The sequence below is a fragment of the Elephas maximus genome, chromosome 4, assembly GCF_024166365.1.
Source record: "Elephas maximus indicus isolate mEleMax1 chromosome 4, mEleMax1 primary haplotype, whole genome shotgun sequence".
NCBI classification, from domain to species: Eukaryota; Metazoa; Chordata; class Mammalia; order Proboscidea; family Elephantidae; genus Elephas; species Elephas maximus.
In genome coordinates this window covers 28,820,650-28,848,649 of record NC_064822.1, presented here as the reverse complement: position 1 = coordinate 28,848,649, position 28,000 = coordinate 28,820,650, and the positions used below count along the sequence as shown (strand labels likewise).

Here is a 28,000-nt window from a genome sequence, read left to right as displayed (position 1 = left end):
TGGGCAAAGAGTTGTTATCGTCCCTAGTGCTCCTTCTGTAACCACCCAGCCACAACACTGGTGCTGTCCTGCAGGCTGTATACTTTGTTCCTGTAACTGCTTTGTTGTTAGTCTTCCTAAGGTAAGGAGCCCTGGTGGTGCAGTGGTTAAAGCACTCGGCTGCTAACCGAAAGGCTGGCAGTTCAAACCTACCAGCTCCTCCATAGGAGAAAAATCTGGCAATCTGCTTCCCCAAAGATTACAGCCTCGGAAACCCCATGGGGCAGTTGTACTCTGTCTTATAGGGCCACTGTGAGTCAGGATTGATTCAATGGCAGTGGTTGGGTGGTGGGTGGAAGTGGCAGCTTAATCTTCCTCTTTTGATCTCTGTGCAACTTAGTGGTCCCAGCTCTTATTCTAGGCAATTCCAACATAAACCACAAGACAGAGACCTTGTGTTCTTGGTTTCCTTTAGGATCTCAAAAGATAGGGTCTTTTTTTCTTTAATCCTCTCCCCTTCTTTTTTTCACCTCAGGACCCCCCCCCCCACCCCTCTTACCAACTGCAGCCAAGAACATCCCTGGGGCCAGATGGGGGAAAAGTGGGGAAGGGATGGGGCAATAGGGAGGTAGGATGGTCAGAAGACGATTGAATCTAACGATATGCCATGCTATAAGCCCCCATCATTTTCTCCAAAGCCATCATCAGTTGGCTTACTGACCTCAGCCTGTGCCCTAGCTCATCAGCCTGCCAGGCTTCCAGTGAGGCTGGAAGACGACTGCAGCTCTCATGCTTTGTAGTATTAAGAGCTACACTTACTGAACTCTCAAATCTGAGCCGGCTCCTATTCTAAACACTTTACATACATTAATTTATAGAACTCTCACTTTGACAGCATGAAGTAGTTTAACACTCTCACACCTTTTTTAAAGATGAGAAAACTGACACCCTGGGTTGTTGAGTACCTGCCCAAGGTTACACAGCCAAGAAGTGGCAGCGCTGAGTTTTGGACCTGAGCACTTTTATGTCAACAGCCCATTGCAAACTGTCTGTGCCACCAGCCTCCTTGCTTCACATTAGTGTGAAGTATTGTCGATTCCCTGGGTGATATAAATGGTTAATGTACTTGGCTGCTAATTGAAAGGTTGGAGGTTCAAGTCCATCCAGAGGTGCCTCGGAAGAAAGGCACCAAAAATTCAACCATTGAAAACCCTGTGGAGCATAGTTGTGCTTTGACACACGTGGGGTCACCATGAGTTGGAGTTGACTCAGCTGCAACTGGTCATGAAAAATATTGTCAGTAGCATCTTTGAGGAGGAAGAGGGAAAATTTATTAAGAGAATCAGGAAAGAATTAAAACTGAGCTGCTGTTGAAAAATCTTAAGTGGTACAGTACCTTCAGATTTTTCTGACATAATTTTTTTCCATGGCATATATCACCTTAATAACATATTTTGGACACACAAGCAGTCAAACAGAGAGAAATAAATATCACAGGGGGACAGGTACTGCTTGACTCATTCATGCAATTTCTACACTTAATTTTCTGATGGGTAGCTTGACGAACAGCTCGGGGGTTCTCAATACCGCATGCAGAGTATTTGCGAAAACAGAAAATCCCTCACCTCACAGAAAGGTAGGAACTGGTCAATATTTCCAGTTTTGTCCTTAAGTCATGCTGCATATAATGTTTTTAAAATTTTGTTTTGTTGTTGCTGTTGAGAATATACACAGCAAAACATACACTAATTCAACAGTTTCTACATGTACAGTTCAATGACACTGATTGTGCAACCATTCTCAGCCTCCTTCTCTGGGCTGTTCCTCCCCCATTAACATAAACTCACTGCCCCCTAAGGTTCCTATCTAACTTTTTGAGTTGATGCAATTTGATCCAATATATATAGTTCTTAAAAGAGCATAATGTTCAAGGCAGACATTTTTTACTAGTTAAGTTAAGCTATTTGGTTTTAAGAGGACTTTAAAGGATATTTTTGGTTTAAGGTTTAAAGATTATCTGAGGGCAGTAATTTTAGGGGTTCATCCCGCCTCCATGGCTTCAGAGAGGCTGAATTCCCTGAAAATTTGAAATTCTGTTCTGCATTTTCCCCCTTTTAATCAAGATTCTTCTGTAGACTCTTTGATCAAAATGTTTAGTTATGATAGCCGGGCACCATCTAGTTCTTCTGGCCTCACAGCAAAGGAGGCAGTTGTTCATGGAGGCAATTAGCCACATTCCATATCCTTCTCCTATTCTTGACTCTTCTTCTTCCTCTGCTTCTCTAGGCAAATAGAGACCAATTGTGCCTTGTGTGGCAGCTGTTGCATATAACTTTTATGCAAGTGAAAACAAACCTGGCTCATATTGTTGTACCTTGAGAAGAAAAGCCAACGGTATAAATTGCCAACAACAGAGAATTGATTAAATTATGGTGAAAGTGCATGTGCCTAAAAGATGCCTGGAGCCATGACAGTGACTTCGGAAGAATTCTGAATGATAGAGAAGAAAGCATTTTACATATTGCAACTGACATATGGACGCCAGCTTCTCAGAGAAGTTTTTGATGTCCTTATCTCTATTTCCCACTCACTCCTAAAGGCGATTAGTTTAGCATCCACTCTCATCATTCCTCTGGAGATAACCAGTGACCTCTGTGTGGCTAAGACCAAAGGTCATTTTAAGTTCTCATCTTGAGAACATTCAGCATTCTTATCATATTTCATTTAAGAATTCAATAAGATTCTTATTTTGGAGGTGGGGGACACTGCGTTAAGTGCTCAGAAACATTTTAAGAGATAACAGCATACAGTTGTTCTTAGAGTTAAATATCATTTCTTTTCTCTTGGATTTTTTTGTTATAGGTTACAGAACAGTTGCCACTTCTACCATCTTCACATGGACAGTTCAGTAAAAGTAATTACTTTCATCATGTTTTTCAACCATCACGATTAATTGTTCCCAAGTTTTCCCATCACCCTTAACAGAAGCTCAATGTCCCCTAAGCATTGTAATTCGATATTACAAATAAAGAATGAGTTGTCACTTCTTCAAGTTGAGAATCTAAAGATTCTAAGGCTGGCAGAGCATCCCAGGACTCACTGCGGTTCATTTCACAGCACATAGCTGACTCTTGCTAAACTAAAAAAAAACCAAAACCACTGCCATCGAGTTGATTCCAACTCATAGCACCCGTATAGGACAGAGTAGAATTGCCCCACAAGGTTTCCAAGGAGTGCCTGGTGGATCCGAACTGCCGACCTTTTGGTTAGCAGCCATAGCTGTTAACCACTACACCACCAGGGTTTCCTAGACTCCTGCTGGTGGTAGTCAATTTTCATATTCTACTGTATGAATTCTCATGATTGCAGAAGCGTTAAAATGCAAAAGTATACATTTTTGACTGGAGGAAATAGGTTGTCTATATTTTCCTTTTGATTTCAGTTGTTGTTGTTACTTTCTGCAGCTATCTATTGATTTATTCTGCAATTAGGAAAAAAAAAACTCACAAAACTGATCATCGGTTCTGGAATAGTCTTGTGGTAGATTCAGCCCTTCTGTAGCTGTATATTGTTTTCCACGCAAAGCCTGGAATATTTGCTCTGCCTCATGCAGATTCGCAAGCCTCAGTTGATATGTCTGGTTTTCATTACTTCAGTAATGGATGAGATCATGATGCTTGATTCTCAGGAACCTCTGTACCCCCGGAAGTTAAGAAGCCATTTGACATTAATATTTTCATTCTTGGATGTTTAAGAACTTATGTAACAGGGAAATCTTCCTTGTACTAGAAAAACACTAGTCTTCAAAAGCAAAGTAAAACTTGAGGCCAAAGTGTTTTGACCTCTTACCTCTTCTTCCTTCTCTACCGTCTATGAGAAGTACCTCCAACAGGGTTGGAAGAGTAGAGAAGGTTAATTTTTACATCATCAGTCAAAATCTTGTGATTAGCAGAAAATTACTGCTTCGAAATATTTTTTAAGCCAGACATCCAGACCCAGGGGTATGTTGGCCGCTTCTTTTCCACCTAGACTAGTGATGGGTCTCAAGGCCATGACTAGATGTGGACTTCAGCTTAGGAGGAGGACCATGACGTAGCACCCACAGTCATGTCTATGAAAACACAACCCAGTGTCAGAGGACTTTAAAGGCAGTCATGTGGAAGTCAAGTCCTCCTTTGACTTGGGGATGTAACTCCGTGAAAGCCTGTTTCTCTTTGACTTTTTGTGCTCATGTGTGTCTTCTTCTCCCTTTACTTTTTCTTGTGTGTGTTTGAGTACATGTGATCTCTGGGCAGATGTGTATGTCTGAGTGTGTATTCCCTACCTGTCTTTTGCTTTCTCAGACCTCTCCTGTCGTGATGCCTGTCTGCATGACGTGTTCTGGGTAAGGCAGGAAGAGTGTAGTGAAAGAGACGGATTTGGGTTTGAATCCCACCCTACCATGAATTAGCTGTGTGATGCGAGGCATGTCTCTGAAACTCCTGAACACAAGCTCCTCATCTATGAAAATGGGGACTAATACTATTTACCCCCACATTAGTTTTTTTGGATTTGTGTGTGTGCGTGTGTGTGTGTTTGAGAATTAGATAACAGGATGGACTGTAAATTTTTTCTTAGTCCTTTTCCTGCCTTTATTTTTCATTCTCCCCTCCTCCTGTTTTTTCTTTTTTTTTTTTTTTTCCTTAAACTCAGGTTTGTCTGACTCAAAAGATTGGTTCTTTTTCCCCAAAACTTTTTATTTTAAAACATTTCATACCTTCAAAACAAAATTGTTCTAAGAATAGTGCAATGTAAATCCATATACCCTTCCCCCAGATTCACTAATAGTTTACATTTTACCACATTTATATGCTTTATATTTTTTTCATCATTTGTCTCTTAAGAACAAAGACATTCTCTCACACAACTATAAGGCAAGTATCACACTCAGAAAATTTAATTGATGTAATACTGTCTTCAGATATATGGTCTTTATTTAGATTTTCCAAATTATCTCAATAATATCATTTGTAATTTGAAGAGTCCAGACCAAATTTGTTTATTTGTTTTGCAGAATATCCCTAATTTTGGATTTGTCTGATTGATTCCCCTTGATTAGACTCAGGTTAAACATTTTGGCAGCACTATGACAGAGACAGTGCTGTGCCCTCAGTGCTCACACCAGGGGGCACGTGGTGTTAGATTGTCCCATCACTGCTGATGGTAAATTTGATTATTTGGTTAAAGTTGTGTGTACCAAATTTTCCATTGTAAACATATTCCCTTTATGTGGGGTGATACTTTGAATGAATATCCTCTTTCCCAACAGTATTTCACCCAGTGGTGTTAGCATCCATTGTTTATTCTCATCTGTATTAAATGTCCCTGTGGTGGTTGTAAAATTGTTTTCCATTTTTATCACCCTCCCCCTCTCTTCATCTCTCCTCCATTGCTCTCTCTTGAGCTCAAAATACTGTGGAAGATCTTACCATGACCCAGGCAGGCATTATGCTTAGCAGTAGGGATACAGGGTGAATAAGACAGCCTGAATTCTCTGCCCTCAGGGAGCTTAAATGGACACATTGCATTTTGAACAATTATTTATTGAATGACTTATCAGTTGCTGTTGAGTTGATTCTAACTCATGGCAACCCCGTGTGTGTCAGAGTAGAACTGGGCTCCGTAGGGTTTTCAGTAGATGATTTTTCAGAAGTAGATCATCAAGCCTTTCTTCCAAGGTGCCTCTGGATGGACTGAACCTCCAACCTTTCAGTTAGCAGCCGAGCACATTAACCATTTGCACCACCCAGGGACTCCTCTTTCGTGTGTACCATGTGCCTTATTGTGCTACTTGGCAAAGATACAGGAGTGAACAGAACAGTCAAATGCCTGCTCCCATGGAGCCTACGTTCAAGTTGGTGAGCAGGAAGAGAATATAAAGAGGGAAAGTGAGATTGGTAGAAAAGAGTTGATTTTTAAATAGGGTGATCAGAGAAGACCTCACTAATAAGGGGCTATTTTCACAAAGATCTGAAAGCAGTGAGGGAGCAAGCCACATGGGGAAGTGGCGAACAGGTGTTGTAGGCAGAGAGAAGCATGTGTACACGCAAGCTTACTGTGATCAGGGAAGAACTGGAGACCGTGAGGGCAGAGAGTTAAAGCAGAGAAAATCAGAGATAAATGGGGCAGGGTGGGGCTCAGTAAGTAGTTGAAGACATGAAATAATGAGAGAAGTTTGGGCTAGAGATACTCTTTGGGGATTTGGCAGCACACGCATGGCTTTTTCAGCCATGAGACAGCGTGCGATCACCCGGGAGTGAGAGTAGATAGAGGATGGAAGAGAAAGTAGATCAGAGAGCTGAGGAGGAACCAACCGAGGTTCAATAAAAGGAGACCCAGTGAAGTGGGCAGGGTGGATCCAGGGTCAGTGGAGCCTGGAGCTTATACAGGTTTGGGGATCTCAAGGAAAAAAAAATAAGAATGAAAATGAGTATTTAGAGTGAGAAAGGAAATCAAAACAAATTACTAATTAAAAAAACCCTGAGAAATAGAAAAAAAATCACAAAATGTAAACAGCGCGTTCTTTTTATTATATTGCTGATGAATTGCTAGATACACCTGTATCATATTTGCCCTACATTTTTGACTGCATATTCTTTTATTCCCTCAATATGACAATTTGAAATTCAGTTTTCTGTAGAGGTCATAAATAATTCAGTCATTCCTCCAGCATGGTTGATCAAAATTAATTTTTTTCCTTACTGATGGTTTAAAGACACATTTATTTTAACCTCACAGCTCTGTGTAGCATGGCCTCATCTGTAACTTCCTCTGTGGTTTCTTACTCTAGCAGTGCTTCTTGCCCACAAGCAAGCAGCCCTTCGCTCTCACTGGACGTGGCGTGGGTCCTTTTCGGTCTTGCTGGCCCAAGCAACAGCTGATCCAGCTTGGCCAGAACCACACAGCAGTCAGGCCCCGCTCCTTCCCAACTGCTAGCTTAGTCCTGGGGATGATAAGATGGCCATGAAGCTGGGGTCAAGGTGACTCCATGCAAAGAGTAGAGCTGCCCAGAGCAGTGTCTCCTTCAGATCTTCTCCTTGATATACAAGGTGGGTTCTGATGTTGATGAAGTCAGGGCCCGGACGAAGGAGAAGTAGTGCTGGCAGACGACTTGTCCTCCTCCTAGCACCAGAATCACCACTCAGTCATCTCCAAGTAGGAGACAATGTTCTATGACACTGCTGGGGTGCTACCACAGTCTTAGAAGGGACCTGCAAGTGAGGAACCCCGAAGCTTAAGCTTTATTCACTTCAAGGCAAACAGGCCTCTGTTAAGAAGAAAGGAGGAGTCCCTGGGTGGTGCAAATGCTTAATGCTCTTGGATACTAACTGAAAGGTCGGAGGTTCAAGTCTACCCAGAGGCACCCTGGAAGAAAGGCCTGGTGATCTACTTCTGAAAAATCAGCCGTTGAAAACCCTATGGAGCACAGTTCTACTCTGACACACGTAGGGTCATTATAAGCCAGATCGACTCGATGACAACTGAGGACAGGCAGGAAAAGGAGCTGTCTTGGAAGTGAAGTGAAGAAAGCAGTCCAGGGAGGGAGTGATCAGCGATGTTCATTGCTCTGCAGAGATGACTAAGAATTAATCATTGGGTTTCACAACAGGAAGGTCATCAGTAGTCTTGACAAAAACATTTTGATGACATTGTGGGGAAAAAAATCTGAGGGGTAGATTCACGAGAGAATAGAGGTGAATAGGAGATGATGAATACAGATAACTTTCTTGTTTTGTTCATGAAAGTTAATGTCCACGGTTTTTATTTACGAAGCAAAGAGGATATTTTCTATTTTCGTCTCTTCAGAAAGCTTTAAATTATGTTGTCACTTTGGTTTATGTCACAGTAGATCCTCAACACAAAGACAGCTTCTCAATCCTCATATAGATGCTCAAATTAGAATAAAAAGGGAACTCAAGAAACTCTCCTGCCACACGTCCCATGCGTATGCAAGTGAAACTCGTTTACAGCCTGTCTCCCAGAGACGTTGAAAAGCCCTGTAAATGAATGGAAGTCAGCGTCTTGTGTTCACATGTGCTGACCTCAGCTTCCAGTATCATGTCCTGGTTTACTCCTGAGTCCTGTTGATCATTTTGAGGTCTTATTCAGCCATCTCACTTTTCACCTTTCCTGGAGCTTGACTCAGCAAAGTGTATTACGCTGCCCACACTCACTCCATGTTCGCTCACAACAAACCAGTTTGGACATCAACCAAAACCAAACCAAACCTGTTGCCATCGGGTTGATTTCGACGCATAGTAACCAGTACATTAAAAAATCGTACTTTAAAAAAATGTGATAGCCCATTGTATTGTCCTTTTTTTAGTGTTTAAAAGAAACCCGTTGCTGTCACGTCAGCCCCGACTCATGGCGACCCCGTGTGTGTCAGAGTAGAACTGTGTCCTGTGGATTCTCAGTGGCTGGTTTTTCAGAAGTGGATCACTAGGCCTTTCTTCTGAGGTGCCTCTGGGGTGACGTGAACCTCCAGCCTTTTTAGTGTTTACAATAAAACCAAACCCATCACCATCAAGTCGATTTCTACCCACTGGGCCAAATTTTAAGGCTTTTCAAAGTCCCTCTGTAGTATTTTTCAAATTATTGCAATAAATCATGTCATTTCATGATTGCTTTTCATTTGCAAGTGTTATTTCCATGTAACTGTTGCCATCACATTGTTGCTTACAAAAGAGTCGTGTTGTCTTCTGCCTGCCTTTTATGTGACCATGTTGTTGTTGTGTGCTGTCACGTTGATTCTGACTCATAGTGACCCTGTAGGACAGAGTAGAACTGCCCTATAGTGTTTCCAAGGCTGTAATCTTTATGACAGCAGATCACCAGGTCTTTTCTCCTGCAAAGAGGCTTCTGGGTTCTAATCACTGACCTTTCAGTTAGCAGCCGAGCACTTAACCATTGCACCAGCAGCTCTCCCTACAAATTTCTTTTATTGCTTTTTTGGTTGTTGTTGTGGTTCTGTTAGTCCCTCTTGTTTATATGACCATAGTGATCACCCTATTAATTTAATGACTAGTTCTTAACCTGGCTCTGAAATTTTTCACTCATCTCATGTGAATGGTGCAAAGCTGGCTACGTTGGCCCAAGAGATTTCTTCATCTTAGTTCTTTGTTGAGTAAAGTATTTGATGTTATGTGTAATTTTAGAGATACTTCTGTTTCCTGTTACACAGAAGCTTTAGCTTTTCCCGCCCCAAACATTGCAAGAACATTTAACCATGCGCCGTGTTATTCAGTGAACCACTTCCTCTTGACAACTGCTTTGCATTTTGAAAAAATATTATATTGAAAGGATCAGGTACAATCAAATATTGTAAATTATTTTTTAATCACATGTACACTAGCTACCACATGGTTTTTACCAGTACCGGCCTTTGTGCTTGGATTCTACATTCCATATTCCATCCAGAGGGTGAGCCTTATCATGAATAGATTTTTAAAGTTGTTCTTCTATTTTGTATCTGTAGTTGTAATGTTTCAGTTGTTTTTTTCCCTGAAAAAAATAAAGATGGCCAGCTCTTTTGTCAATTTGAAAATGAAAAAAAAAAAATCAAAGCATATTGATATTGCCTCAGATTTTTTAACCTTTGTTATCATTAATTCTAGTTATATTTTAGCTCTGACAACTAACTGTAGACTCAAAAGGTTGGTAACCTGTACTGCTGTTGTTAGTTGCCACCAAGGTGATTCCAACTCTCGGTGACCCCATGTGTGCAGAATAGAACTGCTCTGTAGCGTTTTGAGGGCTGTGACAGATCAGAGGTGGATCACCAAGCCTTTGAACCACCAACCTTTCTGTTAGTAGTTGAGCACGTAACCATATGCACCACCCGTGGACTCCAACCTGTACTAAGAAATACGTAATATCTTTACTGTATCTTTACACCATAATATGATATGGGGTAAAGAAAATAACAGTCTCAATGCAAGGATGCAAACGTTTTTCCTTAACAGTCTCCAAAATGGAAAAACATAAAGTATGTAGATAAACTCCAGATATGTACTCCTTGGTCCAGTGACAAAGAGAAATACACTTGTAGAAGACTCAGACAGATCTCCCAGAGATTTCTTTAAGCCTACAGCAGTGTCTTGGATCAGTAAGTAGTTCTGACTGACTGAATGTGTAACCTTGGGCATATTACTTCATCTCTTGTGCCTCAGTTTCCTCATCTGTAAAGTGGGGGAAATAAAGGTGCCCTACCTGAATCGACTCGACGGCACTGGGTTCTGGGTTACCTCGACTGGCGTGAGGACGAATTTAATCAGTTAGTACATATAAAGCACCAGGACAGTGCATAGCAGAGATTGAGAACATCTGTTAGTTACTAACTGTTATTTTTACTATTGGAGTCCCTGGTAGTGCAAACAGTTAAGCACTCAACTACTAGCCGAAAGGTTGGCTATTCAAACACACCCAGAGGCACCTAGGAAGACAGGGCAGGCAGTCTGCTTCTGAAAGGTCATGGCTGTGAAGCCCTGTGGAGCACTGTACTCTGTGCACATGGGGTTGCCATCAGTCAGAAGTAACTGAACAGCAACCAACAACGACTTTTTTTTTTATTTAGAATCTAAACTATTTTTTATTATTGTTATGCTTTAGGTGAAGGTTTATAGAGCAGATTAGTTTCCCATTCAATAATTTATACACTAATTCTTCCTTGACACCGGTTGCAGTTCTTGAAAAGTGGCAGTCAGCACCCTCCCATTGCCTCCCTGAGCTCCCCATTTCCATTCACTGCACCTCTCAGTGTCTTTCTTTGCCTTGGTTATGTTGTGCTGACTTGCTCCACATCGTTAGTGCCTTTTCCTAAACCAAAGTTAGCATGCGCCTACGATCTACTTAGTGATTTTCCGTCCCTCCCCCTCCTCTCCCTGGTAACCCTTAGAGAATGTTTCTTTCTGTGTGTAAACCTTTTCATGACTTTTTATAATAGTGGTCTCATATAATATTTGTCCTTTTGTGATTGACTTATCTCACTCAGCATAATGTCCTCCAGATCCGTCCATGTTGTGCGATGTTTTACAGATTCATGATTATTCTTTTCTATTATTATTATTGTATCTTAGATGAAGGTTTACAGAGCAAATTAGTTTCTCATTGAGCAATTAATATACATGTTTTGTGACATTGGTTGCCAACCCCATGACATGTCAACACTGTCCCCTTTTTGACCTTGGGTTCCCCATTACCAGTTTTCTGGTCCCCTCCTGCCTTCTCATCCTTGCCTCTGGGCTGGTGTGCCCATTTAGTCTTGTTTAGTTTTATGGGCCTGTCTAATCTTTGGCTGAAGGGTGAACCTCAGGAGAGACCTCAGTACTGAGCTAAAAGGGTGTCCAGGAGCCATACCCTTGGGGATTCTCCAGCCTCTGCCAGACTAGTAATTCTGTTTTTGTTTTATTTGAGTTAGAATTTTGTTCTACATTTTTCTCCAGCTCTGTCCCAGACCCTCGATTATGATCCCTGTCAGAGCAGTTGGTGGTGGTAGTCTTTTGGACTAATCTTTCCCTTGTGTGTTTGGTTTTCTTTATTCTCACTTTCTCCAGATGGGATGAGACCAGTGGAGTATCTTAGATAGCTGCTCACAAGCTATTAAGATCCCGGATACTACTCACCAAAGTAGGATGTAGAGCGTTTACTTTATGAACTATGTTAGGCCAGTTGAGCTAGATGTCCCCCAAGACCATGGTCCCCAGCCCTCAGCCCAGTAATTTGGTCTCAGGGAGTTTGTATGTATCTATGAAGCTTCCATGACCTTGCCTTGGTCAAGTTGTGCTGGCTTCCCCAGTATTGTGTACTGTTTTACCCTTCACCAAAGTTAACGCTTATCTATTGTCTATTTAGCGTTTGTCCCTCTCCAGCCCTCCCCTCTCCAGTAACCATCAAAGATTGTTTCTTTATGTGTGTAAACCTTTTCATGACTTTTTCTAATAGTGGTCTCATACAGTATTTGCAATTTGTGATTGGCTTTCACTGTGCATAATGCCCTCCAGATTTATCCATGTTGTGAGGTGTTTCGCAGATTCATCATTGTTCTTTATCATTGTGTGTGTGTACAATAGTTTGTTTATCCATTCATCTGTTGATGGTCATCTAGGCTGTTTCCATCTTTTTGCTATTGTAAATAATGCTGCAATGAACGTGAGTGTGCAAATGTCTGTTCATGTTATGGCTCTTATTTCTCTAGGATATATACCTAGGAGTGGGATTGCTGGATCATATTTCTATTTCTGGCTTTTAAAAGAAGCACCATACCATTTTTCATAGTGGTTGTACCATTTTAAAACCCCACCACAGTGTATAAGACTTCTAGTGTCTCCACAACCTTGCCAGCTTTTGTTGTTTTCTGGTTTTGTTTTGTTTTTTTTCAATCAGTGCCATTATTGCCAGAGTGAGATGGATTGTTTGTGTTTTTGTTACTGAGGTGTTGAAGTTTTCTATAAATTTTACACATTAGACCCTTGTTGGATATGTTGTAGGCAAAAATTTTTTCCCAGTCTTTAGATTCTCTTTTTAGTCTTTTGGCCAAGTCTTTTGGTGAGCGTGTTTTTTTTTTTTATTTTTTTAAGTGTTTTATTTTTGGGCTATCCCTGTTATCTAGTTTTTCTTCTGCTATTTATGCATTGTTAGTTATGTTTGGTATTTTTTTTATGCCATGTGTTAGGGTCTCTAACATTGTTCCTATTTTTTCTTCTATGATCTTTATAGTTTTAGGTGTTTGATCCATTTTGAGTTAGTTTTTGTGTATGGTATGAGGTATGGATATTGTTGTTTAATTTTTCTGCAAATGGATATCCAGTTTGTTGAAGAAACTTTTTCTTCCCCATTTAATGGACTTCAACCCTTTGTCAAAGATCAGCTGTCCTTAAGTGGGTGGATTTACTTCTGGGTTCTCAGTTCTATTCCATTGGTATGTGTGTCTTTTGTTGTACCAGTACTAGGCTGTTTTGACTACTGCGGCTGTATAGTAGGTTCTGAGATTGAGAAGTGTGAGGCCTCCTACTTTTTTCTTCTTAAGTAATACTTTGCTTATCCGGGGCCTCTTTCCTGTCCACATAAAGTCTATGGTAGTTTTTCCATCTCATTGAAGAATGTTGTTCAGTTTGAATCAGGATTACACTATGTCTATAAATCACTTTGGGTAGTATATTTTTATAATGTTAAGTCTTCCTACCCATGAACATGGTATGTTTTTCCATTTATGTAGGTCTCTTTTGGTTTCTTGCAGAAGTGTTTTATCCTTTTTTTGTGTTAAGTCTTTTATGTCCTCAGTTAGATTTATTCCCAAGTATTTTATACAACTGATATTTGTATGTTGATATTGTACCTTGTCACCTTGCCAAATCCTTCTATTAGTTTCAGTAGCTTTCTTGTAGAACCCCGGGGATTTTCTATATCTAGGATCATATTATCTGCAAATAGGGATAGCTTTACTTCTTCCTTTCCAATTTGGATGTCCTTTATTTCTTTTTCTTGCTACAATATTGAATAAAAGTGATGATAAATAGCATCCTTGTCTAGTTCCAGAAACCCTGGTGGCATAGTAGTCAAGAGCTACAGCTAAAAAAAAAGCTAACCAATAAAGTTCAGCAGTTCAAATTCACCAGGCACTCCTTGGAAACCCTATGAGGCAGTCCTACTCTGTCATTTAGGGTCGCAGTGAATCAGAATCGACTTGATGGCAACGAGTTTGGTTTTATCTCATTCCAGTTCTCAAGGAGAATGCTTTCAGTCTCATTCCATGGAGAATAATGTTGACTGTTGTTTTTGTATATATAAATTATGTCAAGGAACTTCCCTTCTATTCCTATTTTGCTGAGATTTTTTTTTTTTTAATCAGGAACGGGTGTTGGACTTTATCCAATGCTTTTTTTTCTGCACAATTGATAAGATCATGTGGTTCTTCTTTGTTATATTTATGTGATGTATTACATTGATTTTCTAATGTTGAATCATCTTTGCATACCTGGTATGAATCTCACTTGGTCATGTTGTATAATTTTTTTGATAGACTGTTGAATTCTATTGGCCAGGATTTTGTTGAGAATTTTTGCGTCTATATTCATGGTAGCACAGTGGTTAAGTGCTACGGCTGCTAACCAAAGGGTCGGCAGTTCAAATTTGCCAGGCACTCCTTGGAAACTCTATGGGGCAGTTCTACTCTGTCCTATAGGGGTGCTATAAGTCGGAATCAACTCGACGGCACCTGGTTTGGTTTCGGTTTTATATTCATGAGGGATGTTAGTCTACGATTTTCTTTATCAATGGTGTCTTTGCCTGGTTTGGGTATCAGGCTTATGCTGGTTTCATTGAATGGTTAGGGAGTATTCCATTGTGTTAATGTTCTGGAATAGTTTGAGTAGAATTGGTGTCAGCTCTTCCCCGAATGTTTGGTAGAATTCTCCAGTAAAGCCATCTGGGCTAGGGCTTTTTTGTTGTTGTTGGTAGTTCTTTATGGCCTCTTCAATTTCCTCTTTTGTTATGGGTCTGTTAAACTTTTCTACCTCAGCTTGTGTTAGTTTAGGTAGGTAGTAAGAACAAATTTTTTATTATTATCAAGCAGGTAGAGGGAATGGGGAGATTGGTCTCCCTCAACCCACAACCGTCCACAGAAGCAACAGAGCACAGGTTTTTCTCTTTGGTGGATGCGTAGCAGCTGCTCTGGTGGAACATCGAAGATCAAAGCTAACCTGTCTGAACTTAATTTACTGTGACTCTCTTTAATGATTGGAAAGTCATTTTTATACATTCTTTGTTGTTTCATTTTTGAAATGTTTACTCACAAGTATTCTGTCTTTTAATTCTTATTGCCCTAAAATTTTCATTCTGCTGTTGGTATCAGTACCTCAATGTAAGTAAAGACTGTGTATAACTAAGGGCACAGATGAAGATAAGCTTTGCAGCCATTCGAATTAGCTTAGATCCTCCATGAGTCTGTAATGACTTCTTTTAGTGCCAGAAGAAAGCAGGCTTTTGACAGATAAGCTTTTTATGAATATTTAAACTGAGTGTTTCATCATTGTATTGGTGTGTACTGCCACTAAATACATCATTTCTGTAAAGGCAAGAACTGATCATCACAAGAAGAATCTTAAAAATCTTTTTAATTTTATGCAGAAGATATTAGGACCACTTTTTAAACCTGTATGAAAAGTACTCTGTGTTCTTAATTGTTTTCTGTTTTATGAAAAATTCTTCTTATAAGTAAATCTGTTATTACACATTTTAATTAATATGTTATCTTAGTTATCTAGTGCTGCTGTAACAAATACCACAAGTGATGGCTTTAACGAAGAGAAGTTTATTTTCTCACAGTAAAGTAGGCTAAAAGTCCAAACTCAGGGTGTCAGCTCCAGGGAAAGGCTTTCTCTCTCTGTCGGCCTTCTCATCAATCTTCCCCCAGACTAGGAGCCTCTCTGTGCAGGGACCCTAGGTCCAAAGGACACACTCTGCTCCCGGCACTGCCTTCTTGGTGGTATGAGGTCCCCCTGTCTCTCTGCTTGCTTCTTTCTTTTATAATCTCAAGAGATTGCCTCAAAATGCAATCCAATCTTGTAGATTGAGTCCTGCCTCACTAACACAACTGCCGCCCATCCTCCCTCATTAACATCATAGAGGCAGGATTTACAACATATAGGAAAATCACACAATACTTGGAATCATGGCCCTGCCAAATCAATACACATATTTTTGGGGGGACATAATTCAATTCATGACATATGTAAAATTGTATCTTTTTTTGAATGAGTCTTTTAGTTTTAAGTGTATCAAATAACTCCTTAATCTAATATAATTACACTCAAATTTAATTCATAGCAAGAAGTTACAACATACATGTATAACAAAGGAGTACTTGAACATGTTCATATGTGTATTTAGTCTTGTTCTTACAGATTAGCAAATTTAAATATAAACACATGAAAAACCAAAGATGTGGTATCAGCAAACACACACATATAATTTATCTTTTATTTTGAAACCCATCACAAGCCAGTGGTATATAACTTTATGTAAATCGAAAAATACATGAATATATTAAAGTGGTAGAGATAATCTGACATATTACTATATAGTTCATTTTTTTCTATTACTATATAGTTCAGCTGTTATATTTTCTACAGTAAGATAACTCTAGGTTTGTGGGATTAAAATTAATTAGATATATGATGTAAATAAAGGAATAAAGATAGAAAATATAACTTGTTTTTGTTTATTAATAATGGTTAGTTAAACTCTTACTCAAAATATTTACTGACATGAGATTGAATTAGAAAAGAAAGAAAACCATTGATGGTGTCACTCAAGTTGCAAAATTTTTGGTTTGAAAAGTGATTCAGGCCTAAAGATATGTGTGGCCCAGTGAAACCTTTCTGTTTGCCATCAAAATTTAGCTGTGTAAATACCAGTATTTACTCACTAGAAAAGCACAGGAAAAAGGGAAAGCTATAATAAGAGAATTAGAAATAGCATTGCCTATAGTGAGTGACCACCATCTCTCAGTCAGTTGTCATACTGTGGTGGCTTCCATGTTGCTGTGATGCTGGAAGCTATGCCACCTGTGTTTCAAATACCAGCAGGGTCACCCATGGTGAACAGGCTTCAGCAGAGCTTCCAGACCAAGACAGACTAGGAAGAAGGGCCTGGTGATCTGCCTCTAAAAATTAGCCAATGGATCACAACAGAGTGTTGTTTAATACAGTGCTGGAAGAGAAGCTCCCTAGGTTGGAGGGTACTCAAAATATACAGTGACTTCAACAGTGGGCTCGAGTGTACCAGTGATCATGAAGGTGGCACAGGACTGGGCAGTATTTGGTTCTATTGTACATGGGATCTCCATGAATTGGAGCCAACTTGATGGCAGGCTAACAGCAACAAATAGTGACGTCCCATAAACCTACAGCTGTGAAAATGGTTGAGAAATGGATTTTCTTTTTAATTGCCCTGATATTTATAAGAAATGTAGAGCTTCATGACCTCAAAGTCCTCAAATGTTCAGCCCTAAAATGATACGTCTCTGGCACAGTGCAGCAGAACCGTATCTACATTACAGCAGGTGGAACGATAGAGAGCTTTCTTGGCAGCTTGAGACCTGGGCTGTAGCCCAGTTCTTCCCATTAACTTATCTCTTTGGTCTTTCGAAAAACTGTTATGGAACACAAAGATGAACAAAATCTGGTCCTTAATAATGGCTTGCAGTCTGGCAAGAAATTCTTACATGGTAACAAAAAGAGCATGATTCAGTATAGTAAATGCAGTTATTGAGTGCTTATGCCAAGTACCGTATGCTGTTTTGTTTAATGTGACAACAGTCCTATGAATTAGGTATTATTATCATCCCTGTTTTACAGACAAGGAAAGTGAAGCCCAGGGAGCTTAAATACCTTATCAGGGCTTTTGTTGGGGGCCAGGATTTACTGATATTGTTACAAAGTGCAACAAACCAGAAATCTCTATACTGGGTATAAAGACACCACTGAAGTGTCGACAAGAAAGCTAGATTTTGGATAATATATAGGATTTTATAGAGAAGTAGACAGAGGGTGATATTATTTAAAAGAAATAGAATATACAAGGACAAAGAAAAATTTTAAAAACCTGTTCAGAGAACGTCAAGAGCCCTGAGTGGCAATAGCTGAGTCCTGAAAAGTAGGATGGAGCAAATTTTAAGACTTTGAAAGACATGCTGAGGACCTGAACCCTCTCCACTTCATCATGGTCGGCTATGAAAGGCTTTTAAGTAGAAGAGTCGGAATCGACTCGATGGCACTGGGTCTGGGTGTGTTCAACTTTATATTTCACGTTCATAGAGGTAAAGAGCCCTGGTGGTGCAATGGTTAAGAGCTTGGCTGCTAACTGAGAGGTTGGCGGTTTGAACCCACCCAGCACTACGCAGGGGAAAGACTTGTGTTCTGCTCTGGTAAAGATTACAGCCTAGAAAACCCTGTGGGGCAGTCGTACTCTGTCACATGGGGTCACTGTGAGTTAAAATTGACTTGTTGGCGCCTAAAACAACAAATCTGTAGGGGTGGTGTTTAGGATTAATGGGGTAGAAGATAGACTGGCAGCTGGGTGAGCTGATGAGGGCTCAACTATGACTTGACAGTAAGAATGAAGGAAGGAGGAGCACTCCAAAGGGAAAACCAACAGGTCTTCTTTGACTTAAAAAAAAAAAAAACTTGGTGGATGGAAAAATGGCAGGAGCCAAGGACTATGCCAGGGTTTCTAAATTGGACTTATAAGTGAATAATGGCCAAGAGAAGGCGTGGGGGGAGGGATAAAGAAGATGCAGAAAATGAGTTGGACCTGTTTAGATGGAAACGCATGCAGAATATTGATTTGGATTTTTTTAGTCAATCGAAATTAAAAACCAAACCCATGGCTCTTGAGTTGATTGCAACTGATAGTGGCCCTATAGGACAGAGCAGAGCTGTCCCATAGGTTTCCAATGCTGTAATCTTTACAGAAGCTGACTGTCACATCCTTCTGCAGAGCAGCTGGTGGGTTCAAACCACTAACCTTTCAGTTAGCAGCCAAGTGCTTAACCACTGTACCACCAGGGCTCCTTCAATTGAAATTAGGAGTCCAGAACTCAGGAGAGTGCTGGGGCTAGAGATAGAGATTTCAGAGTCATTGGAAAAATGGGAATATAGACTAGAATCAAGGGAAAGATGGAAAGCCCACGGAAATAGATAGTCGGGCTAAGGAGTAAATGAAGCCTGTAGTCGTGTGACTTTATGATTATCTAACTTGACACAGAAATAGAACATAGAAAGCTGAGAAGGATGGATACTTGGCATGTTTCTTTCTTTTTTTAAATTGTCTTTATCAGTTGGCCAAATCTCTGTTTTGGCATAAGCAAGTACTGAGCTCGAGTTCCACAGTGAGTTTCTGAAGTACACACATTTTATAGTGCAGGTAGTTCAAGTATAGTTCAGCAGCTGGGTGACATTCCATTTCAAAAGCAGAGCCTAACTCTGCCCTGGAGTTAAATGGTCTTTGCCTGCTAAGCTTCACACTAAGAATACTTGATTATCAAATAGCACCCATCTTGTGATTTTTTTTTCTTTTCATTATACTTTCTGAATTTTCTACATTGACCGCTATTGTTTTTAGAATTAAGACACTTTGTTTTTCAGTAGACAGAAATTATTTGTCAATTATGAAAAAAGGGTACACCTCTACTCCATCACACAGATGGTTAAAGAACCAAGGAGCCAAATAGAAAATCACCTGGTTGAGAAGGGGTACAAGGACCTTGGCATATTGCAGAGCATCTAACCTAAAAGGACATTACTTATCGGCTCCTCCGGTATCAGACTGCTGAGCCAGCAGATGCATTTACTGGCTCACGAGTTCAGATCAGCACTAAAGCCAGAGAAGAAACAGAGGCAAATCAGAAAGCTGTAGGCAAACAGGCTGTCTTAGTAACCTAGTGTTGTTGTAACAGAAATACCACAAGTGGTGGTTTTAAAGAACAGAAATGTATTTTCTCACAGTTCAGAAAGCTAGAAGTCCGAATTCAGGGTATAGCTCTAGGGGAAGGTCCCTCCTTGTCTGTTTCAGCTTCGGGTAGCTGCCATCTATCTTTGGAGTTCCTGGGCTTGTAGAGGTATTTGTCTCTGCCGTCCTTCATCCTCTTCCCCCGGAGTTTCTGTGTCTGCTGCTCTTTATGTAACTCAGAATGGTTAGGTTTAGGATCCACCCTACACTGGAATGACCTCCACTGATTGATTACATTTCATTAGACTGTATTATGGAAGGTGATTGCATTACCTTAGGTTAGGTTACATCCACAGGTATGGGATTCCAGCATAAATTTTGGGGGTGGACACAATCCAATCCATTACAGAGTCCTTCCCAGTTAAAGCTTTCTGCCCTCTGAGCTGAAGTTAGTCCTGTCATCGTCTTGGAAGAAAACAGCAGTATAGGGCCCAGTGATCTCTTGCCTTTTTGTCTGCCTGAAACATAAAATGGTACTTTCTTATTTTAGCATCAATGATAAGTCCAAGGTGGGTCTTCCTATCCGTGAAGACCTGCACCAACCTTGCCTCAATGTGGGTTATTCCTTAGAAAAAAGGAGCCTTGGCCTGGCTGCTCTGATAGATATGATAAGATCCGTCTCCACTGAGGAGGTCCTGGTCCAGGTCCAAGATCATGGCTAGAAGTGGTAGTTGAAAAGGCAATGAACCCTGCATCCAAACTGAGTTAAATATGTGAAGATAACTTTGCTGTAGATATAAATATATGACCTGTTAAGCATATATATCAGAGTACTTAGGGTAGATTTAAAAAATATATATATTTGAAGTTCATATAGGAAATATATATATACACAGAGAGAGAGAGAGAGAGAAGAAAAACTATCTGAGGATAAAAACAGACTTGGAATTTGAGCCTTAGAGAAATACTGAGCTTTGGGAAAAAATTCCCATTGTCATTCAGAGAATTTAAGGTAGGGTTTTGACCTGTATATACAGCCTCCGCCACCTCACCCCTTACCTATGCACCCCCTAAAACCCAACAATATCTATCTGGTAAAGTACTGTTCCTTTTAATCTATAATGTGTAACACAAAATGAACTCAGAAGTGAGGTACTCCTAATAGATTTTAACTCCACCCAGTCATGATGTGAACATGGCTTGTTTTGCAGCAAGTTGGCCTCACTGTGACTCCTCCACCCTAGCTGTTTTGGGCTGCTAACCCAGATAACACTTTTAGCTCTTGGGGCTGGGTGTTTTCTTTCTTTCCTTTTTTTAATTTTTGTTTTGACCAGTGGAAATTGCCACACATAAATAGACAGAGCCCTATTTTCTCATGCTTACTTTGTATACACTCTCCCCAGGTGGTGTAAACAGTTTATGTGCTTAGCTGCTAACTGACAGGTTGGAGGTTGGAGTCCACCCAGAGACCCCTCTCAGAAGATCTACTTGCAAAAAAATCATCCATTGAAAACCCCGTGGAGCAGAGTTCTACTCTAATGTATGAGTGGCTGTGACTCAGGGAGCAACTGGTTTTTTGTATATGTCTATGTAATTCACTGTTCATTCCAAAAGTAAGGTTTACTTGCAGGGAGAGTGTACATGTAAGCTTAATAAAAATTTTATGTTAATAATAGCTCTTAACTCAGATGTCTTACTATTTTTCATGCAGGTGAAAGTCTTTTAAATTGTGGTTCATCCAGTAGCCTATTTACTTATGAGTGGAGATTTGCAGCCCCATTTTGATGTTGACTCCTTTTAACAATTCAGTATCCACAGGCTCCAGGGGAAAGGAATGAAAGGGCAGGGGGAGATGTTTACCAGATGGACTTAGGGAGAGTTTCAGAGGAGGCCACCAGAATGTCCTGCTGTTTTGAATAATTTTCTTTGTAGGTGGGTGATTCACTTTGGCATATCCTCTACCTGTTGTGTATCGGTTGTGTTACAGATTGAGAAACTGCAACCTTTGGGTTCAGTGGGTTTTTCTGACTCATTGATGTCACATTTCCTTCAGGACTTTATTCTTCATCATTTTAGTGCGTTTCCAAATCGAATAATTTAAAAGAGTAAGCGTCAATGGCAGGATTCTTATTCCCAGTGCCATCTTTGGTTCCTGGAAGTTTAGTCTTAACATTGGTTGAAGTTTTAATGTCAGCAAACAAACCTTTTTTTTCCCTCTGAATGGATTGCTTTTATTAAAAATTTGAAATAGGTTAACACTAACCTTACTCTTAAATATCCCTGTTAATAATTATTCGTCTTAAAAAACCAAACCAAACCAGTTGTTGTTGAGTTGACTTTGACTCATGGCGACACTCTGAGTTCCACAGGGTTTTCAGTGGCTATGCTCATTCAAAAGTAAGTCGCCAGGCCTTTCTTCCATCTCAAGGATGCCTTTATATTGCATAATAAAAGTGACATGGATAGTTTTGGAATTTTATTGTTTATTTGGCTTATTTTCCCTTATTAAAGATAGTTATAAGATTCTGAGTATCAAATTAATTGAAGGGACAGTTTGTTTACTTAAATACTTTCTTACATTTTGTAGGTAATTGGAAGGGAAGGTCTGACTCAGCTACTTTGTCAGAGGGGATAAGACCACACGTGAACGAACCCCAGCACTGACTCTCCCTCTCCCTCTCCCTCTCAAACTGAGCTGAGGTCCACCCATATCTTTTCTTCTTCTGGCATCAGTAAACACTTTAGGTCCAACAGGTCACATAAAACAGAATAAGTACTCTTCGTCTTTCTTCACTGATGCTGTATGATTCCCCTCTGACCTCCTAGATCTGCCCGCATGGACCTAGACCTAGACCTAGACCTGTGGTGTTTGCCTTAGATGTTACTTGTGTACCTGAGTGTTCCCCTTGTCTACCTTGTGTGATCTGACCCTGAACATCCACTGAATGGCTTCCTTGTATTCAAGCTCTGGCCTTCCTGTCCCATGGTGTACATACACCTGATTCTTTCAGATGTGTTGTCTGCTGCTTAGGAATGTGCTTGTCTCATGGTATCATAGACCTCTCTTGTTTTAACTGAAGTGCCCTACCTGGTCCTTCCTGGCCAGTCCAGTTTTATAGCTACCCATGCTCCCGTGTGGCACCTCCTCTACTGGGACCCAGGTAGAGTGTTCTGGAAAGTTTAACATGTCCTTTCATAACAATTCAAACGTCTTTTCTCCAATATACCAGTTGCCGTCAAGTCGATTCCGGCTCATGGCAACCCCATGTGTGTCAGAGACGAACTGTGTGCTCCATAGGGTTTTCAATGGCTGATATTTCAGAAGTAGATCTCCAGACCTTTCTTCTGAGGTGCCTCTTGGTGGACTTGAGCCTCCAAACTTTCAGTTAATTGAGCACATTCACCATTTGCACCACCTAAGAACTCCTTTTATATAAAATTTGCAAAACTGAAAGCTTGCAACAACTGTTGAATGTACTCACTAACTCTAGTCCAGAGTAGCTTTTGGGTTGCACTAGAGGGACAGCCTAGAAAGAGGGCAAAGAAAGAATTATTTTGGGGAGCAGGACATACAGATGGAAGTTCAGTGAAGATGGTAAAATTGTACAGGGAAAACAGAATAATTTTTCTTCTTAAAATTGGGAGAGGGGAAAATACATGATGGGAGAAATTTAGCAAGAAAATTTCATTATGGCAGAATTCCTAAGTGATAAGCCCAAGATAATGGTTGAAGATAAATTGGGAAGATTAAGCACTAGCTCTGCAGGGCAGGTATTTGGAGGATATCCACCAATTTACCCAAAATGGTTTTCACCCAGCATCCCTTCTTATTGGTCAGTGCCCATGCCATATGGAGTACTAACTGATTTAATATCAATTCTGGCTTGTAAAACAGTCCTTGAAACATGATAACTACTACATAAGTATTACTTTTTATCATCATCACATCACATCCCTTCCCTTTCAATGATTGGGATTTTTTTAGAAATCATTTGGGTCATTTTTAAGTAAGCAGAGTCAATGTGACAAAAGTATTTCCTATATACATATTTTATAAGGAGACAGAAACCCTGATTAGCTATAGCTATTAAAAATGACATCATGTTACCTCTACAGTATAGTTTGAAGTCGAGTTAAAGGGGGAACTCTAAGTTTTGAAGGTAATTTATTTAAGGAAAGATAGATCTGCCTTGACTTAGCCTATTGTCATGGATTGAATTCTGCCCTCCAAAAATATGTGTATCAACTTGGCTAGGCCACGATCTCAGTATTCTGTGATTGTCTACCATTTTGTCATCTGATGTGATTTTCGTACGTGTTGTAAATCTTATCACTATGATGTTAATGAGATGGTTTAGTGGCAGTTACGTTAATGAGGCAGGACTTAATCTACAAGATTGGATTGTGTCTTGAGCCTATCTCTTTTGAGATATAAAAGAGAGAAGTGAGCAGAGAGATGGGGACCTCATATACCAAGAAAGAAGCACCGGGAGCAGAGTGCATCCTTTGGACCTGGAATTCCTGTGTGGAGAAGTTCCTAGGACACGGGCAGATTGATGACAAGGATCTTCCTCCAGAGCCAACAAAGAAAGCCTTCCCCTGGAGCTGATGCCTTGAATTTGGACTTCTAGCCTACTGGACTGTGAGAGAATAAACTTCTGTTTGTTGAAGCCATCCACTTGTGGTATTTCTGTTATAATAGGGTTAGGTGACTGAAACACTTATCTTAACCAACTAATTTATTTTAAACACACATACATAAGAGATGACTAAAAAATGAAAAAGTTTTATAGAGCTGCATACTGAAATATTTATGGAAAATGATATTTGCTTCAAAATGGTCTGTTGACGGGAAGATGTATATATATTTAAATTAAAAAGATAAGCCACGAGTTGATAACTGTTAAAGCTGGACAAAAAAAAATATATAAGAAATTCATTATATTATTTTCTCTATTTTTGTATGTATGTAAAAGTCTCCATATAAAAAGGTTAAAACACACACATTATCTTAGTTATCTAGTGCTGCTATAACAGAAATACCACGAGTGGATGGCTTTAACAAAGAGAAATTTATTCTCTCACGGTTTAGGAGGCTAGAAGTACAAATTCAGGACGTCAGCTCCAGGGGAAGGCTTTCTCTCTGTGTCAGCTCTAGGGGAAGGTCCTTGTCATCAATCTGCCCACGTTCTAGGAGTTTCTCAGCACAGGGACCCCAGGTCCAAAGGATGTGCTGTTCTCCTGGCTCTTGTTTCTTGGTGGTATGAAGTCCCTCTGTCTATTCTGGACTTCCTGCCTGTCGATGGGATGCTTGAAGAAAAAGGAGATGTAACATTTCTCCAGCGATCAGGCTTTTATTCAGCGTTGATGTCTGATTTCTTTCTTTTTCAGATGGATGAGTCAAGTGATGATATAGACCAAATGTTCAGCAATTTGCTGGGAGAGATGGACCTCCTAACCCAGGTAAACGCCCCTGCTTAACTTTCAAATTAGAAAAAAAATGCGGTTACAGCATTTGATTTTAATATGATGAATGATCTGAATGAGCTGTCTTTAATAAGAAATAACTGGAGATTGACAATATTATATATTTATGATGTAACCGTGGCCATGGTAGGGAAAAAAATTAAGCCTTTTCCTGATTATACGCTCCTGAGTCCAGTTAATTCAATACATTGGTCACACCTACATTCTGTTATAGCAGTGCTCATGCTCATCATGGTCAAGTATTTGGCCAGTGGAGGGAGTTTCCTCAAGTATATCCCCACCACTACCACCACCACCATCACTGAACAGTTTCCCCTGTGGTTACCCATATAAAGACTAGCTAAGAAATTTACATGACTTTTAGTAAAGATTCTTTACCAATCTTTGACAAACAGTGGTATTTTAAAGGACCAAGTGGGAGTTATTGTGGCCTCCTGATTAGACTGTAAGAATTTAGTCCCCTCAAAGTAGCATGAAGGCTGCTGACTCAGGGATCACGCCCGTTGTCAGGCAGACTGGAGCCCAGCGACTGTCAGCCCAAAGACCACTGACCCAGGATAACAGCACCTGCTTTACAAAGTCATGTGAGCTTCAGCATGTCTTACAGTCTTCTCTTAAATGCTTCTTTGATTCAGAAAGTAGAGCTCATCAATTTCTGCATAAAATACCAAAATAAGAATACCTCAATATTCCTAAATCAGATAAGAGACTTTTTAAAGTTTTCTATAAAATACATGGAGAATAGTCTCTGTTTTGAAAAATATGTATTATAGGAGAAATAAACCAAGTCTAGTTAGCTAGTACCAATAAAATTCAAGAAAGTTTGGATTCTATGAAAGAAGAGACAAAATGTGAGACAGTAGGCTTAGATGGAAAGGGTGAGATGGAAAGGGTGCTGGTTAAAAGGTGAATGTTAGAATGGTAACCACGTTTCCATAGATGAAAGGACTTTTCCTTTTACCTCCATGAGGAGGAAGGTTTGTTTGAGCAAACATTTATGGTCATTCTCTGCCCATTTCTTCACTTCTGCTGCTGGTGGAAGGGGTGAGAGTTTTGATAGTCCAGAGTCTGAAATTTTTGGAGGACCACAGTTGAGTATTCTTATTATAACTCAGAAGTAGGAAAGAGTCCCCTCCAAGACTCTTGGACCTGCCTTCACTCAAGGCCCATCCAGTGTTTGCTCTTTGTTGTGCTTAAGTTGGCATAGTCATAGAGGTTTTTTGGTTAATACAGCTCTGCTAACAGGTAGGTCTCAAGATTTCAGGGCAAGGAATTTGTCCTGCTTTGTTATTGAGTCTAAAATCTATCCTTCCACTTGGCCATTAGCAACTGCACTTTGAGATTGTTAGGTAATTTCCTAGTCATTAGAAAAGCTGATGATACTTTGATTCCTATTTGTGAATTTTGTACCTAGTCTGTTCTTCTCTGGGGGTGTGTTTGGGTGGAATGGCTTTCTAACCTTCCTATATAAGTAAAAATTAAAGGGAACTAAAATGTAACAATGTGATTTTAGCTTTTTTGTTTTGAAATAACTTCAAGGTTATAGAAAAGTTGAAAGAAAAGTATTTAAAAAAATCCTGTTTACTTTTCTTCCAGATTTCTCATTTGTTAGCATGTTACCCCATTTGTTTTATCATTCTCTCTCATATATATTTTTTTTTCCTAGAGATAAAAATATGTGTATGCATACACCCTGTAGATGCATGTCCTGAAAAATTGTAAAAAAATATGTATGCGTGTGTGTGTGTGTGTGTGTTTGTATACCCTATAGATGTATGTCCTGAAAAATTGCTAGCAAACTGACCAATAAATAAAAAATAGGAAGTTTGGGTATAAAATGATTGTAAGTCAGCTTTGAAATAATTTAAACACAGAAATAAGTCTAAATTATTAAGATTGTCTAAATCAAGAGGTAACTATCATAAGTAATTCTTAAAAGAAAACATCACATCAGTAATTCCTATAATAATAATGAACTAGGTCTGATTTCTGTGTTTTACTAAAAAAAAATTGGATAAAGTTTGATAATGTACTAATATATAGAGGGGAGATAGACAATAGTTTCTTTAGAGAATGATAATTAAAATAATAATTCAGATATTTTCTTAAATTAATGTAGCTACTAGTAGAATTAAAAATTTAATATATGCCCTCTAGATCATGGAAAGCAAACAGACCAAATAGCAAAAGATAGAAAACAAAGAAAGCAACAATAAAACATGGGGGGAAAAAAAGCCTGTGGCCGTCAAGTCGATTCCAACTCATAGCAACCCTATAGGTCTGAGTACAACTACCCCATAGGGTTTCCAAGGAGTGGCTAGATTCAAACTGCTGACCTAAAAAAAAAAAAAAACTGTAAGCATTTGAAACAAGATAATGAAGACCAACTATCATATAGGGCAGTAAACATAAATTTGGGCCTAAAGTCCCCTCCTGAAAAGCAAAATTTCCAATGGATGAGAAGCCACAATCCAATGATAAGCCATTTAAAAGGGGCACACTTACATCAAAATGAGTCAGAGGAGTTAAAAGTTGAGCGTTGGGCGTGATCTATCGAGAAATACAGCAAAAAGTAAGTGGGGGATAAAATCACAATAATAATATCAGACAAAGGAAGATTCATGACAAAAAACCACTAACTTGGAAAAGAGTTATTTTCATCAAGAAAAAAACTGCAGATTAGATTCAAGTTTTACCAGTTGTGGACCTTTACATGTTGAAAAATATAGCAGCATGTAAAACAACATGAGAAATCCAAAGATAGAAGGACAGAAAAACAGAAGTTGTGGGAACTGTTAACATATCTCTTGGTTTTTGATAGATTGACTTGAGAAATGAAGATATAAACTTTCTAAATAATACAGTTAACCCGGTGAATTTGTATTTGGTTATATTTTTCTTCCTTTCGTTTTTCTGGTATTTCTAAGTTTCTATAATGATTAATATTTTTATTTAAAATAAATATTAGCTTCATAACTTAGAAAACCCACATAAAATAATTATTGGAACAGGTACACAATATATCTTTTTCTAAATTATATTTTCT

At 39.5% G+C, this 28,000-nt stretch overlaps 1 protein-coding gene across 4 annotated transcripts in view; it reads left to right on the top strand.

Moving 5' to 3' along the window:
* The window catches only part of APBB1IP (amyloid beta precursor protein binding family B member 1 interacting protein), a 151,142-nt gene that overhangs the window by 34,871 nt on the left and 88,271 nt on the right, over positions 1–28,000 (top strand). For 2 of the 4 annotated variants that reach the window (XM_049881782.1, XM_049881781.1), the window contains exon 3: positions 24,859–24,930. In XM_049881782.1, coding sequence (XP_049737739.1) covers positions 24,859–24,930 — 72 coding nt within the window. Of the gene's footprint in view, positions 1–24,503; positions 24,931–28,000 lie in introns of those variants that run through there. The other 2 variants (XM_049881779.1, XM_049881780.1) reach the window with 2 other exon arrangements.